Consider the following 15,727-nt stretch of genomic DNA (forward strand, 5'->3'; position numbering starts at 1 on the left):
TTCATGTATTCGCTATTCATGTCTCATGTTTGGGCACTGATGTTTTCATGAAACTATGTCATGTCAGTTTCCATGCCCCATGTCATGTTATATCTCATGTTCCACGCTCATGTCAGCTATCCAGTGCCCATGTCATTGCTATGTCTCAGTATTCACGTTTCCATGTGACCATGTCATGTTAGTTCAGTCTCCATGTTTCATGTCATGTTTCTTTCACGTTCATGTAGTCAAGCCATGTCCAGCCATATTCTTAACCATGACCCATCATTCGGGGACGAATTATCCCAAGGGGGAGATATTGTAACACCCCATACCTTTAACTTAAACTTTGATCATGATCCTAGACTTAGAAAGTCAGATAAAGAATGTGAGAGTTAGAATTTCTCTGTTCAGTTGTAAGATGGTGGTTTACGCCCATGAACAATGGTCATATTTCAGTTTACGCCCATGAACAGTGATCGTAAACTGAAACCAAGAATTTCTGAACATTCTGGAATTTGACATTTTGAGGTCATATGGTTATATACGGAGCGTATTTCAGTTTACGGCCCGTATTTCAAAATATATTTGGAATTTAAGAAAACTTCCTTGATTCAAGTTGTAGAGCTTTGAAATACCTTTCCAACGGTATATTATGGGGGTCAAACGGACATCTGTGCAAAGAGTTATGACCATTTTACTGAAGAGACGCAGTGCAGTCCGTATTGCAAAATACGACCCGTAAATTCAATTTACAACCCGTAAACTGAAAATACGGCCAGCACTGTTCAGAACGTAAACTGCAATTTCACAGGACAGTATATATTCGTCCATATCAGTTCAAATCATTATTTTTCATTCCTTCAAACCTTAGAACGACCTCCTACTCTCCTCCATCATCAAGAACACCAAGGTAAGCCCACTCTAATTATTCCAACTCAATTCTAACATATATCCTTGTAATCTAAGCAAGAAATCATCATTCCTAATCTAGGGTTTTCAAGAAAACCCATCTCAAGATTCAAGAATCAAGATTTAGGAAATTTTCTCCAAAATCCAAATCTTTAATTCAAGTTTTGGAGCAATTAAGGTATGTAGAACTTCCATCCACATGTGGGAATCTCTTCGTTCTTCCCCATGCTCCGTTTCTTGATATTCATGAAGTTCAAATCCTAGGGCATTAAACCCAACATATTGGTAGCCAGTATTTACGTATATATGTACATGAATTTTGTATCTATATTCGTTGTTGTATTCCTAATCTTCCATTACGGTTATTAGGAACCCTAGCTTAATCCATGAATCATGAATTCTTCCTCATGTGTTCTCATTATATTTATATGAAACTTTATGATTTTTCCTAGCAAGTTCCAAGCATGTTTTCAAGTCAATTATATATATATGATTATGAACTATTTTTATTACTCATAAATCAAGAACATGTTTACAAGCTATTTCATGAAACCATGTTTACAAGTTATTTCGTGAAATCATGATTACAAGAGAAGTACAAGTTAATTCACCAAAGTCATGGGCTTCTTAGCCAACTATATTATTATGTTCATGTTTTGGGGAGTTGCGCGAATTACCGAGAAGGCTCAGATAGCCTGAAACTATGTAGCCACCATAGGACAAGGATCGCTCCGTCCAGTTAGGACGATACCTTAATTTTACACTGAATGGATCCATCAGGCACGTTACCACCTTATACCCTGGCAAGGTATAGGGGCTCTACTAGTCCGGCGAGGTACCAGACTCCACGTACCCACGTGGTGATATTACATGTCGGTTTATGAAATGCTCTCCCTACTTATCATGTTTTACTTATGTTATATATATATGTACTCATGCTCATGTTCATGTCCAGGTTTTCAATTTCAGTTATTATCATGTTATCTCATGTCCTATGTTATTTCATTCAGTTGCTTTACATACCGGTACATTCAATGTGCTGACGTCCCCTTTTTATTGCCCGGGGGCCTGCATTTCACAATGCAGGTACTGATATACAGGACAACACATATGCTCAGTAGGACAACATTCGTATCAGCTTATTGGTGAGCCCCATCTCATTCGGGGTTTAGTTAACTTTTGGTTTATGATTAGTTATGCATCTAAGGTATGCTGGGGCCTTGTCCCAGTAAGTATGTTTTCCAGTCAGACTCATGATAGATGTTTCATAGACTAGACAAGTCAGTTATGTCATGTCAGACATTTGGAGTCGTATAGCCATTTTGGCTCACTCATGTTTAAACAAGTATTTTATTAAGTATTATGACTTACCATGTTTTATAAAGGCTCATCATGCATTCATGTTATATTCCGCTTATGTTATGTATCATGATGATTCAACAAGCCATGTGGTTCGCTCGGTCACATGCAGTCAGGCACCGAGTGTCGTGTTACGTCCAGGCCATGGTTCGGGGCGTGACAAATACCAACATTAACAACATCACTTTCAACACCAACATGTGCCATAAAACAGCCCACACGCTGTTTTCCAACTTCCATAACTAACCAACTTACTATACAATTATTTAACGGTTTTGTCTCCGAGAATAAATCAGTATTAACGTAAATAGAAAGAGATTCATATCTTATTCTTGTTAAAACGGAAATATCCTCAATATCCACGGTAAAATCCACCGCAAAACAAGACTACAATCACAACCACGCGCTATCCGAACCTAAACTAATATTCCGCCACTTGAAAATTGCCCACTTTTTGATACCCTCACTCTCTCTACTGATTTCTAGAAATTTCTGGGCAGAATCTGGTGAAAAAAGGGGTTTTTACCCTTTATATAGGGGTCAAATTCGGGCCGGGTTTGCTGTAGCAGTTATTGTACCAGAACTGTAGCAAGGCGGTTACTATAGCAGTATTGTAGCACGCGTTTCTGCTTTGTCAGCCGAACTTATAACGTCCATAATTCTCTAGTCCGATGTCCTATTGACAAGCAATTTGTTGCGTTGGAAACTAGACTCGACGAACTTCATTTTAGGCTTTTGTTTCACTTCAAAACACTTCATATGCTAAGAGATATTCGTCCCCCAAGTTGGACCAAAATTTTCACACAAACTTTACCTATCCTTTCTCCAAAGTCGTATTACTCCATTTCTTCCACTCATTTCCTTATAAAACCTTCCGGTATACCTTATATACATCCTTCACTCATTAAATATACTTAATAATGCTTGCTTCTTACATTCCAAAGTGGTTTTGCTTAACCATAACTCAATGTTCTTACGTTTCAAATTTGATAAGTGCTTCTTCGAAAATACGGGGTGTAACAAGGTATTCCACTTGTTGCAGCAAGTCAATAATCTGTTGGAAGCAGCTTCAGTTTTTTGGGTTCTGTTTCAGACAAAAACTGAAGCTGACTCCAACAGATCGTTGAGTTGTTGCAACAAGTGGAACACCTGTTGCAACAAGTAGACAACTTGTTGCAGCAAGTCAATAATCTGTTGGAAGCAGCTTCAGTTTTTTGGGTTCTATTTTAGACAAAAACTGAAGCTGACTCCAACAGATCGTTGACTTGTTGCAACAAGAGGAATACCTGTTGCAACAACTCACTCAGTTGTTGCGGGTTATTTATACAACAATTACAACTTCATAATCTGTTGTAGAAGTTGCAACAACCACATTATTTGTTGCAACAACTACAACAACTACTGTAAGTTGTTGGAAAAATCAGTAGATTTATACCCAGATGAAAAATTAAAATAAAACAGCATTGTTGTACTTACCAAATGAGCGGAAAACACTTATGAAGTAATTACCAGTGCTACACCAACAAAATTCAATAAAAAAAATTGTAAAATCGGGTGGTCACGTTTTTTCCTTTCTTGAGCAACAATGGCGGACGAAGAAGAAGAAGAAGAAGGAGAAGAAGAAAGGAGAACAATGGAATGAGAGGAAACACTTATGAAGTAATTCCCAGTGCTAAACGAATGAAATCCAATAAAAAAATTATAAAATCGGGTGGTCTTATTTTTTTCTTTCTTGAGCAAATATGGTAGACGAAGAAGAAGAAGAAGAAGAAGAAGAAGAAGAAACGAGCAGCAGAATAAGAAGAAGAAACGAAGCAAAAAAGAAGAGCCAAAAATGGTACAAACGAAGCAGGCAAATAGAAAATTTGGCGCCTTTTTTTTTTTTTTTTGGCTCTATAGGGTTTATATGGGTTAAGTCAAAGTGTTAAAAATAAAACTTGAGAGCAAAGTGTAAAAAACAAAACTTCAGATCAAAGTGTTAAAAATATAACTTTGAAGCAAGTCAACACTCCCTAATTTTATCACCCCTGCTCAATTAAAAAAGACTAGAATTACCCAACTCAATTTTAAAACATCTAGAAGTAGAAAGAATTACCATTCCACCTAAAATTATTAGAATAGATTCGTGGATCAGGTGAACTGATTCAATTTGCGCGAAGGACTCTCTTTAACTGAATGACCTTTAATTAAAAGCCACTTCTTACTTTATGTCTGAACCAAATGAAAAATGGTGAGACAATACAGCTTGAAAAGAAAAGCTATAATAATAGTAAGTCTTTCTAATTTATGTTTTCACTTTTTTCTTCTTCATAAACTCAAAAATTAGTTCATTTTCACATCTCCCAACACAATTCCCTGTTTTTCCAAAATTTAAGGTACGTAACAATTTCTTTTGTCTCTCTCTGAATTACTACTATTTAGGATTTGAATTGAGTTAGCTATAGTTTAATTTCCTAATTTTAGTGGATTTTTTTTTTAAAATTGCTGGCCATGCTGATCAACAGTAGAGAATTTAATTAAGATAATTAAGTTTGAAGTGATTAAGCTTAATCAGAGTTGGAGGTTTTATTTTATAGAAATTTGCCAAAATGGTGATGTGATTAGTTCACATTTTTTTTTTTTTTGGTAATTTGTGCTCATGAAATTTTTACGTATAAATAAATGATATTCTCTTTTTTAGGGTTTAAAATTGTTTTTACGTATAAATAAATGATTTTCAGTAGGAATGAAATGCATCAATTGACTGAAGTGCAATCTTCTCTTTGTTTTAATTAATTGGTTAGTTTCAATAAATTACAGTTGAAAATAAATATTCAGGCTGAGGCGCGAATATCTCGCTCTCTTAAAGGAGATACAAGTCCACTGCGGTAGAATCATCACCGGTCTAGAAGTATAACTAAACTCCAACGGTTCGACACATCATAATCAAAAGGAATTGTGCCATTCTTTTTACGACAGATTGAAAAGAATAGTGTATTACATAAAATGGGACAGAGTATTACAAAAGTTAATACGTTAACGGCGGAATGCATAAATTCCAATAGTTGACATGAGTTGCAGACAATGTGTTTCTCTTGAAATTGTCGTTATGCCTCAATCTCAAACTAGTTGGAGTCGGTTATATGGTTCCTTGATATTAATTCTGCTCCATTTGGTCCGGTTTATTCCAGTACTCATTTTCTTTTAAAAGGAGAAATGACAACTTTTGCTTTGAATATATCTTACAACAGTGAATATTTTCACTTTCACAGAAAAATCGGGGATGGCTACCATGTAATTCTCATGTCAACAAGCATTATGGTCAAGTAAGGAACCTACTAAAGTATAGATTGAAACGAATTGCAGGTGCTTTTTGGTGCCTCAACTCAGCGGCAGAAAAGGGGTGTCGATCTTGTTCATCAAAATACACGAGATACTGGAGGTTGGTGCATACTTGAATCTTGGATATAAGTTGATTAGCTTTTTCTCAGTTGAATGATTTATTTAGTTGTTTGATGAATTTATCATAACTTAATATTGCCTTCAGAGTTAACTCTTATATTCCTCTATAGCTGGTTGATCTGTATGTGGCATTTCGTTTTATCATGATTGGTGTGGCATTCTGTAAATCGCTCCAATTCATGGTTTTTCTCTTTCCTTTTCTAGTTATCTAAATATCCGTTAGACTGCTGTAATCACAGGGGATTTGCATAAATGCATTCAAGATTATTTGGTTATTGAAATAGGGTTCTGAATGAATATAATGTGTGTATGTATGCAATATAGATGATGAGACGTTCCAGAAGCAGTTGACATTTTGATTTGATCCAAGGGGTCAATCTGTATTTGACCTTTGATTCCAAACGAAAAGAAAAAGTCAATCAATCAAAACTATATCTCAATCTGATTAGTTGTGTTGACCATGTGACTACTCGGTCCAGTATTTAGAGAATTCATTGTAATTAGACTGTTTTTACGTTGGCCGTCAAGTGACTGAACCCTTCTCCGGGATCTTGAAAAATGGAAGTTCTCTAACATTAACTAATGATCGAGAACTTTGAGTATTCCGCTAACTAGCTTGCTCAGATATCTGTCTCAGATGATCTTATCAAGGGTAAGGATAAAAGACAGTTGGTCAAGTGGCACCACTATTAGTTATTATGATAAAAGAAAATTTTACTGTACCCCAAGTGACATGTAAAGAGTTATACAGCGGCTGTGCGTCAATAATCACAGTTAAAGGATGAAAAAGTTCCATCTAGTGTTTGTTTGTGGGGCAAATATGAAAATTTAGTGAATATGCGATTTCTTACATTAGTTGCTTAAGATATCCTTCTATCCATCTTTTTCTGCAACAACTTTAATTTTACATTCTGTTTCAATTTCATGGACACACTTATATTTTCTATGTCAGGCTGCTCCACTACAAAGACAAAGAAATTTTCATATAGTGAATTATGAAAAGCAACCAACAACTTCCACCAAAGTAATAAAATAGGGCGAGGAGTTTTTGGGACAGTATACAAGGTTCAACTCTATTCTATAAATACTTCTCTTCCTTTTCATGCCAGAGCTTTATTGCACGGACAACTTCCATTTGCTTGCAATTCGCATGGTGCTATTTGCAGAATTACATTACCGGAACCTTTGAACCTTTGTCTTATAATTTATAGGAAGAGATATATTATCTGCAATTCTACAAAATTTTGCATCCCCAACTTGTTACTATGTGATTTAATTCTCATATTTTCTGCCTCTTAAAGAAAGTTTTTTCCGAAACATTTTAAGTCCTGCAAGTGTCAGTTCATGATGTTGGTATATACGTAGTATGAGACTAAGAGTTTTAGTGAATAATGAAGTCCTTGGACTTAATTCTTATGGTGCATTGACATGCTTGTTGAATGATTATTAACTTTAGTGCGACTTTGTTGGGAACTCTAAGAAGTGGAATAGAAGTTGCTGTGAAACCGCTTTCTGCTGAATCGAGGCAGGGATTGCGTGAGTTTTTGACCGAGATTGAAACCATATCAGATGTCACACATCCCAATCTGGTTGAGTTGATTGGATACTGTCTTGATGGAAATAACTGCATCTTGGTCTATGAAAATTTAGAAAATAGGAGCCTCGATCGAGCACTTTTTGGTAAATTTGCTTGAAATTAAAAAAACAAAAAAAACTTCACCATCTATGAATGGGGTACTGAAAATGGTGCTTGCTTTGCAGGTTCCGGGACTAGGAATGTTCAATTAGACTAGCAGACAAGGGCTGCTATTTGCTTGGGTACTGCTACAGGTCTTGCTTATCTACATGAAGAACTAGTGCTGCATATAGTGCACCGGGACATCAAAACTAGTAATATACTGCTTGATAAGGATTATAAACCGAAAATTGGAGATTTTGGACTGGCAAAGCTTTTTCCACACAATATCACTCACATCACCACACAGATAAAAGGAACTAAGTAAGTCTCCTGAATTTATTGTTGAAACTTCAATGTTTTCTGTGGCTAGAAAGTGGTCCTTCCTACTTTGTTTAATAGAGAGATTTAGAAATAGTTATACTCCCTATGGGATACTTACCTGCATGATGAGAAGGGCACTTTGGGGAATGGAGATGGATATGGGCATGGGCGGAGCTAGGGGGAGGGTAAGACTCGAAAAGGGTGATAATATTGGATGTGGCATTCAAATACACATTATTATTCCCACAGTATGCTAAAATTATTAGCTTTGTTTGTCATACAAATATAGCTTTAGTTATACCAAAAAAGAATAGCTTTAGTTATACAATATTTTCTACTCATAGTTCTTACCCTGTTTTCTCTCAGTTTCAACTGCCAATCACTATCTCTCAGTTGTTCTTGGTTGTTTGCTCTCTGCATTTATTGATCTATTTGGTGATCAAGTGTTTTTTTACCTATGAACTTAGTGAAATGGTGCATTCTCTCCAAAAGATGTCCTGCTTTAACAGTTTAAATGGTGCCATGGAGTAACTGAAAGCAAGACAATTCTATGATTGGAAGCATTTCACAGAGAAATTGTCTTGCTATTACAGCAGACAAACTGTTACGGAAATTGAATTGTCTCCCGTGACAATTGTAGTTTTAGATCGATTCAGCGGTGGAAACCCAGAAGCTTGGATTTTTAGGGCTGAGCTGTACTTCACCTACCTCGGCTTCTCCGAGAAGGATTGGCTCCCTCTTCCTTCCTTTTACCTTGATGGTGGTTCAATTGGCTGTTTCGCAACAAGCAATTTTATGATTGGAAGCATTTCAAGGAGAAAATTGCTCAGCGTTTTCACCGTTAATAACAACCGTTGTTATGAATGGGCTAAGACCGTTAATAACAAAGCAGCCCAATACCACATTAGTTGGTTATGTGTGGGATCTGGGTTGATAAATAGCGCATTCCAGGAGCAATAGGCTTACGCGAATTGTGTTGAAACTTTGGCTCGGTCTGTTATCCCCTCATCCCCCTTCTATGTTCTAGCATCTCATCCCCTTTTGGTTACCTTCTTCCCCTGTTATTCTTAGATTTCCCCATTAGTATTGTTCATTATTACCTTCTTGTTCCAATCCTCAGTTGTAATTTGGATTCCGTAAGTATAATATATGTCAGTGTTGTGTTAATAAATTCAGGTTGTTACAGTTAGTGGCAGGAGTAGTGGCGGTGGTACATGGCAAGGGCAGAAGTTACTCCTGGAATCGGTGGATAGATTTTTCAACTTCCTTGATTTCTTTCTAGATCTACCATTCTGTTTCCCAGTAGAATCAACAGTTTATTGCATGAGTTGTTTACTTGCATTTGCTACTAGTATTTGCGTATACTCATTATTGTTATTTAAAATATGAAAATTCCCAGGCACATCAAGATGTGATTCCATAGATAATAGGGGTGAATCCATCTCTGTTATGTATATGTCAGTCAACAAATTATAGATAAATAGGGGTGAATCCATCTCTTATAAGTATATATCAATTAAAAAATTAAATGTGCCTCAACTAATTTGGATGGTCATATGAATTATCCACCATGCTCTATTTGGGGCACATTTCTTTCCAATACTTCAAAGAAATTGTCTTGTAAAAATATCCAATAGTGTCTGATTAATCTTTTACTCCCCCTCGAGATGTGAACAGTTGGAGTTTCACCAATATTAGTGTGGTTTTAGCTAGAGCAGAGCATGTTGGAAGCAAAGGATTTACATAGCCTCTGAACTAATGTTTAATCATTGTTATCACACTTATTTGGTTCCTAGGATGAAAAATTAGACTTTCCTTATGTCCGTCGTTTACCAGTAGTCTTGTAGTCTTTGGTCTCATTAAAGATTTGTATATTTGATTAGGAATAGGTGTGAGATTTAGAGAACCTCTAATTTACTAGTAGTGGAAAGAAATGAGCCCAAATAGAGTGGAGTGGATAGGGAGAACTCATACAGTTTGACCCTAAGGCATAGTTGTTTGGAGTCTCAAATATAAATATGTGCAATATGAGATTTCTAGATTCAGAGTGGAAAAGAAACATGAACAAGACAATAGGGTATTTGAACCTGTTTCTCCAATCTGGGAAAAGGCACAAGAGTGCAAACAGATAATGCTATTACAAAGTGCAGCTGATCTGACAAGGTATTCATTGGTAAAAGATGGTACTTAAAGGCAATAGGAGATTGTGCCAACCATCAAGGATTCATGTTATTCTGGGAAAGAGGATCTAAAGTCCAATTGTGCCGTTTGTTGTGCCAAATGGGTGTGTTTGTTAGTAGAATGGCAGGAACTCAATAGAATTCGAGTAATTCTGTGCCAATACAGGAGTTATTCAGAGATAACTCGAGTTGATCAGCTAAAGAAATGAAAGAGAGAAAATGGAATAGAAGTAGAGTAGAATCTGTGTATTGTATTTTCATAGATGATTCCAATGTAGAGTATCACAATGCTTTATAGTGAATGAATTACTAATCTCAACTGAATCTAAGTACTAACTAGCTTCTAACAACTTGCTCTAACTAACTAGTGGAACAATAACTAACTTTCCAGCCAATAGCTAATTCAACTAACCACCAACTAACTTTTGGAATTCCACTGTAACTAACTCATTTCAACTGCTGATACTAATTCATGTATCAGTGTTACCTTCATGTGATTTTTAGAAATGTGGGTCTTCCATTCATTCTTGGATTTTAGTTTTTGGGGGAGGGGGAGGGGTGTCTTTAAGGAAGGCTACAGCTAGGCGTTTCAATCTTGCAAAGAGTCAAATGCTGAATATTTGCTGAAGTTAAATTTTCTTGTATGGATTTGTCTCTTTTTGCTTCTAAATGTATCCTTTTGTAGCGTATGCTGCTACAATAATTTGAACTGCTCACATCGTAATACTAGTAGCGTAAAGGCCGTAATTGGGAGGCAGCCATATATTTGTCTTGAACACCATTTACCAGTCATTCAAATAGACAAAGAGCAAGCAACACCAAGAAATGTGAAAATATACTCCGTTATATTTTGCTAGTTTCCAGGCTAAATAGTGAGGAAACTTTCAAGTAACTATAGCAAATAATATTTGTTCCTTTCCCTTTTTGTCTGCTCGCGAATTCATGATAACTGCTCTTGAAAATACAGCACCCAACATTCTTATAACTCCCAAAGGTTTTGTTATCTAATGACAAATCGAATTACAATTTACTGCATCAGGCATGGCAGCTCCATGAAGAGGGAAAACTTTTGGAGTTGGTCGATCCAGAACTGGGCGATTTTCCAGAAAAAGAAGTCCTCAAGTACATGAAGGTAGCTCTCTTTTGTACACAAGAAAATGCAAATCAAAGACCGATGATGAGCCAGGTTCTTGACATGCTCACAAGAAACATCATGCTAAATGAGAAAGAACTCACGCCACCAGGATTTTACCAAGATTCGGGGGGGGGGGGGGGGGGGGGGGGGTTCTAGTAGCACACAATCAAAACTGAAGTCATCTGAAAGCAGTACAAGTCATCAAATGAGTTCTGTACCCCTTACAATTACTCAGGTGACCCCTAGATAATCAATTTTTCATTTGTAAATGGCAATTGAATGTTTAAACTCAGGATGAGTTGACAGCTTTAGTTCTACAAAAGAAGAGAAATTTAGGAAGAAACTATTGCCCGCGTGGCTTTGGTTTCAGTGATAAGGTGGACAGAAGCCATAGGGAATTTCTTTTGTATAAAATAAAAAAAAATGGAAGAAGTTATGTCAATTAATGATACCCTATTTTTTCTAATTATTTGGTTTTATCCTTAAAGGTGCATATTTTTGTCATTCTGCATCGTCGAAAGCTCTCTTTTTTTTCTTTTAAAGTGATGCAGTGAACACTGTTTGGAGGTTAATAGCATCTCTGGATCGACATGCATAGAATCAGACGAGGCGAATTGTTTTATCTTTAATTTCTTTTACTTTTCTACTGTTGTATTTCTGTTCTAATTTTATTTGGATCCCGGTTTTAATCGCTGCATTTGAAAGTAAGGGTCTGGATTAATCTTGTATTAGTATCATCTAATTGGGTTTTTAGTTTAATTTTACAATCTCCAAAGAAAGAAAATAAAAAATGTTATGCACAGAAGGATAATAAAGAAACCATTGCAATCAAAATCGATTGCTTCAATTTTTTGTAGTTCTACACAGTTACTTACAAAACTTCCACACAATTTTTTATGTATCAAGCTAGTTCATGCACGAGGGGTACGTAATAATGTCATGTTTTAATAGTTATGCTAACTTCAAATTTGTGCCAACTTCATATATTCAGGTCTGTAGTTGGGATCTGCAAATTAACTTCATAACTCAGGTCTAATTTAGAATTTAATTTCAGCCTTTCTTCTCCTTTCAAAGCCTAATCAAATTAAAGTAAAGCTCATAATTAGACATATGGTTCTGAAATAAGACTCTTGCACCCCAACTTCAGACTCGTATATCAAAAATTTGAAACTTCAGATCCACAATTTTCAACTGCAATCGTTCGCGAGTCTAAATTAGTCTAAATTAGCCTTTCTTCGTTTGCGAATCTCAACCAGCAGGCAAAGAATAAATGCAAACATAAAACATAATCTGGTACGTTTCTTTGTACATCACAATGTAGCACATTTGAGTACAGCTAAAGCAACATATTAATATTGAATCCATTAACTTAAAGAACCAAACAACATTCTGTTACCCTTATTCAAAAAAAAAAAAAAGGAACCGAACATCATTGACACAACCCTTGGAACAAGATGCCTGCAATGCAAAAAGAAGGTTTTAGAGGAGTATCTCCATAAGATCTTCTGCATCCAAAAAGATCGAATAATTGCAACGACAGTAAACTGGTGGTAGCGACAACTTTGCTGATCAAAGAAAGGAAATTTCTTCCCTAAAAGGATATCATACTACAAATCCATTAAAGCATGACCAAAATCTTCAAAAAGAACAAATAATTGCAACCAAGGTAAACTCGTAGCAACAACTACTTTGCTGATAAAGGAAAGGAAATTTCTTGTCTTAGAGGGTATCATACTACAAATCCATTAAAGCATTACCAAAATCTTCACCACCCCAAAAGTTTCATATTGATAGAAATCAAACAACTTAAAACAGAAGTTTTACGCTTTTCTAGATTTGGACAGCTGAGCTCCTTGGACAGCTGAGCTCCAGGGCGAAGTACTGAAATTTCAAAACTTTCGAGTAACAGCAATTTCAAATCTCTTGAGAACTAGAAAAATCCATCCCCCGAAAAAAAGTCAGGCAAAAAATTAAGTGCTAGTTTAAGAGAAAATGGCAGGATAATGAAATGAAATACAAAGATTGAAAAAATGGATGCACTTCAAAATTTCCTAATTCGTCCATGTATAACCTCATGAAGAAAGGGGGAAACCACTGATGCAATAGTTTTCAAAACAGAAGTAAAAATATGGATCCAACAACTCCTCACCATTAGGTCTCCATTGCAGCCAGTATTCTTCAACCTTCAACACTCCTGTCAAGAAAATCATTAGCAGAATTCAGGCAACCTAAACAATGCACGAAAGCAAAAAGCGAAAAAGAAATTACTCGTAACTAATTTACATTTCCTCTTTTGTATACATAATCATACAACTAAAGATAGTAGTTTGGGACCTCCCCAAAATCAAAACATCATCATCAAGCCAGCCAATTCAAAAGGTTGTTGTGGATCAAAAGATAAAATAACTACACTCATTATCATTACTTGCAACAAATAATTATTTATCCCTTAAAGAAATGACAAAGAGGTGACAAACAACTATGTTTTTCTGTTAGCATTGATGATTCTAGAAACTTGCAAAAAATACAATATTCCCTTTGTCCCAAAATTTGGCCCCTTATCGACAAAATTGCAATTGCAACGGACGGAAGGAGTACCAAGTATTTTTTTTTTTTTTTTTGGATGAAGTAAGTGGTTGTATTGAAAAGCATCAAGTAGATGCAAGAAAGTTACAGAGAAAAAGTAGGTGATAACTCCAGAAAACAAATAGAAAAAAGTAAGATCTGGGAGTTCAAACCTATAGCAAAAATCAAGTACCAAGTATTTATAATGTAACACTATCATAATTGTTTATTAGAATATTATGTAAAAATGTTAATATTTCAAAACGTATTACTAGGGACAAATGATCTATAAAATAGCACCTATATTGTTTAAACAAATTTATTGTTTCGTGTCCCTTGGGGTTTATAGTTGCTTGTAGCTCTATATCATCAGGGAATGAATCACGTTTCAACCCATCCCAAGCTATTTTGAAATGGGACACTAAGGTCAAATATTGTTTCACTAAACTGCAACTCGACCTTAGGGCTAAGGGCTCAACCTTAAATTGGCACCATATTCTGTCTTCAGTTGCTATCATATTTCTATAGGATGAGGGCTCAGGTGAGGTAGATCAATTTCTTGGAACAATCATGAATACATAAACAGGACTTAGGCTTCTTAAAAGATATCAGGAAGTAATTTTGTAAAATGAAAAATCAACTTTCTTACAAAAATAAAGACAATTTAAAAGGGGTACTCACATTGCCTTCCCATCATAGAACCAAAAAACATCGAGCAGAGAACTTTCTTCAACAAGGTATACAAGCTGAACTAACTCCGTCAACACATTCAAAGAGTTAACCTGCATCTCCACCTTAAAGCAGGCCATTATTAATTGTTCAGGACTTTCTTGAGGAAGAACCGCCACGAATTTCCCATCTTGTGGGAGGCCAACCAAAATGGGAGTTACTGCAATGCGGGTGTTATATTGCAGTTTGGGACATTGAGCTAAAAACTGATCATAGAGACATTGTGATGTGAGCCATCTTCTAGCCTTAACATCATAAGCATACAAGTACATGTCCAAGGTGAACCAATAGAATGTATTGTTAGTGAACACAGCAGGTACAGTGTCGGTAACCATTCGTAGTAAACGGAGGTTTGCATCAGGACTGGGAAATTGTGGAGGACATTGACCACGTGGAGGAGAAGTAGCCGGAGAAGAATCCGGGGAAGTATCCGGAGAAGAATTCGGGGAAATATGCCACAAAGCAAACTCCTCAACTGTTTCATTCTTCGATATCTTACGAGTAATTGCATTGAAAAACATCATAGCACCCTTAGCCAAGCAATAAAACACGATTTCGGTCGGCTCATCCCCATCTTTTTCCACAACAGATGCAACTTTATAATCAGGAGGAAACGATTCTAGTTCAGTATCCACCAAGTTCCAATATTTTCCTTCGATATCATAAATTTCACCACCTTTGTTCCGAAGAGGATCATCAGTTTCCTCCTTGCCACGTAGTATTTCTTCAAAGTTATCAATATAGATGTGATCGCCGCCCAAAACACATAGTTTTCTTTTTTTACCAACAGCAACAGCAGCGACAACAGGCGACATACGGGAAAGATTAAGGGTTGATTCTGTCTGCCAATAGTCAACGGGAACTTGTTCTTCTGTGTTATGCTTAATCAATTCCTTATAAGGGTTAATCCTCCATCGATCAGTCAGGAATCCACCAGCATAGTAGATGTTTGAACCAATAACCGTCCAGTTTCCTGCCGTTCCATAAGTAGAATGACACAGCTTCGCAACAGGACCAACCACAATCTCTCTATCAGACTTTTTCAATTCCATGCGATACCACAAATCATACCCACCACCAATACCGCGGAGATAAACATTAACCCTCTCCATTCGCCTTCTCTATACTTAGGTTTTCTTTTCTCTTTTCCAAAATTCGGTTGAGAGAGAGTGTTAGTTGTTGGGTAATATTTATATACATTTAATAATTTCTTAATACAAATTACTATTATATATAAAAATTACTGAATTTGTCTAATTTGCAGTACATAATAGGCTTAAGTGACTAAAACGCCTCTGAACTTAGCACGCTTTGCAACTTCAGTCCCCAAACTATTGATGGACTTCAAGACACCCCTAAACTCGGCTAAATGGGTTTTATTACACCCCTAAGCTCATGACCCGAATCGAGTGTAGTCACTCGCGGGTC

General features: G+C 36.3%; 1 protein-coding gene and 1 pseudogene across 1 annotated transcript; one reads left to right on the top strand and one right to left on the bottom strand.

Moving 5' to 3' along the window:
* The first annotated feature begins 6,769 nt into the window (after positions 1-6,769).
* On the top strand, positions 6,770-11,447 carry LOC132617670 (cold-responsive protein kinase 1-like; annotated as a pseudogene).
* An 825-nt stretch (positions 11,448-12,272) lies between these two features.
* Positions 12,273-15,451, bottom strand: LOC132616940 (uncharacterized). The gene is made up of 3 exons (XM_060331729.1): positions 14,252-15,451; positions 13,155-13,199; positions 12,273-12,463 (listed from the first exon to the last, which is right to left on the bottom strand). Exons 1-2 carry the CDS (start codon positions 15,409-15,411, stop codon positions 13,184-13,186), a joined length of 1,176 nt encoding a protein of 391 aa, XP_060187712.1. The 5' UTR covers positions 15,412-15,451; the 3' UTR covers positions 12,273-12,463; positions 13,155-13,183.
* Between the last annotated feature and the right edge of the window lie 276 nt (positions 15,452-15,727).

The sequence above is a fragment of the Lycium barbarum genome, chromosome 11, assembly GCF_019175385.1.
Source record: "Lycium barbarum isolate Lr01 chromosome 11, ASM1917538v2, whole genome shotgun sequence".
Taxonomy (NCBI): domain Eukaryota; kingdom Viridiplantae; phylum Streptophyta; class Magnoliopsida; order Solanales; family Solanaceae; genus Lycium; species Lycium barbarum.